This window comes from Antrostomus carolinensis, unplaced genomic scaffold, assembly GCF_000700745.2.
Source record: "Antrostomus carolinensis isolate BGI_N321 unplaced genomic scaffold, ASM70074v2 scaffold31399, whole genome shotgun sequence".
In the NCBI taxonomy this organism is placed as follows: Eukaryota; Metazoa; Chordata; class Aves; order Caprimulgiformes; family Caprimulgidae; genus Antrostomus; species Antrostomus carolinensis.
The window spans coordinates 1230-2423 of record NW_010336921.1 but is presented as its reverse complement, the minus strand read 5'-3'; the positions used below and the strand labels follow the sequence as shown (position 1 = coordinate 2423).

At 58.9% G+C, this 1194-nt stretch overlaps 1 protein-coding gene across 1 annotated transcript in view; it reads left to right on the top strand.

The window, feature by feature from the left end:
* The window catches only part of LOC104530459 (alpha/beta hydrolase domain-containing protein 17A), a gene marked incomplete at its 5' end in the record, with an annotated part of 2902 nt that overhangs the window by 868 nt on the left and 840 nt on the right, over positions 1–1194 (top strand). Inside the window, one exon of the mRNA XM_029086752.1 lies at positions 521–700. Within this exon, the coding sequence (XP_028942585.1) occupies positions 521–700 (180 nt within the window). The remainder of the gene's footprint in view (positions 1–520; positions 701–1194) is intronic.

Sequence of the window (1194 nt, the reverse complement as noted above, 5' to 3'; positions counted from 1 at the left end):
GCCAGGGGAGGTTCTGGTGGGATGTGAGGAAGAATTTATTTACTGAAAGAGTGGTCAAGCACTGGAACAGGCTGCCCAGGACAGTGGTGGAGTCCCCATCCCTGGAGGTGTTAAAAAAACATGTAGACGTGGCATTTCAGGACATGGTTCAGTGGGCTTGGTGGTGCTGGGTTGATGGTTGGACTTGATCTTAGAGGTCTTTTACAACCTTAACAGTTCTGTTACCTGGGGTCCACAAATCCCTCTGTAACTCTGCTCCTGGCAAGGCTGAGCCTTGGCTCCCCCCACAGCTCATCCGGCAGCTCAGCCCTGGCTGCTGCCTGGTCCTGCCCAGGGTGTGGAGTAGCTGCTTTGGGCCCAACCACCAGGAGCTGGGTGAGGGCGGGAGGGACAGAGCCCCACGTCCCCCACCCCAGGAAGCCTTGCAGGGTGTTGTGGCCAAAGCAGGGTGACCCCTGGGGCTGTATCTCCTGGTGATGTGACTGGTGCTTGGGTGCTGACCTGCTCTCTCCTCTCCCAGGTATGGGATCAGCCCGGAGAACATTATTTTGTACGGACAGAGCATCGGCACGGTGCCCACGGTCGATCTGGCCTCACGCTACGAATGTGCTGCCATCGTGCTCCACTCCCCACTCACCTCTGGCATGAGAGTCGCCTTCCCCGAGACAAAGAAGACCTACTGGTTTGATGCCTTCCCCAAGTGAGTGGCCTGAGGAGAAGGGACAGGGGTTGGCTCTGGAGGGGCAACTCTGTCCTGGATGCCAGCCCTGGCCACAAAGCCCAGTTATGGTGGAAACCTTGGATGTTGTTCCCATGATGGGCTTAAAAACACCCATCAGCATCCTCCTGCCTCACGTTCAGTCCCCTCCAGGGGATCGCAACCCTCCCTGGGGACACCGTGTCCTCTCCTCACCATACTGTGTGTGTACCCCGTGTCCCCTGGTGGCATCTCCTCCTGGCCATCCTGTCCCAATGTCTCTGCCCGTCAGCTTTGGGGCTGTCCCACCAGCCCCTTGTCAGGTTTCACAAGCCCCAGTGCCCCTGGGACCCCCCTCTCCCCCAAAGGTAATTTCTTGGGCTTTTTTTCCCCTCTCTGCAGAGGGCAGGGACGGTGGCACAGAAGGGCAGCACTGAGGTGTGGGACAAGCTCTTGCTTTGCCTCTCCCTTGCAGCCAGGCCAGCGGGGCCTGAGGG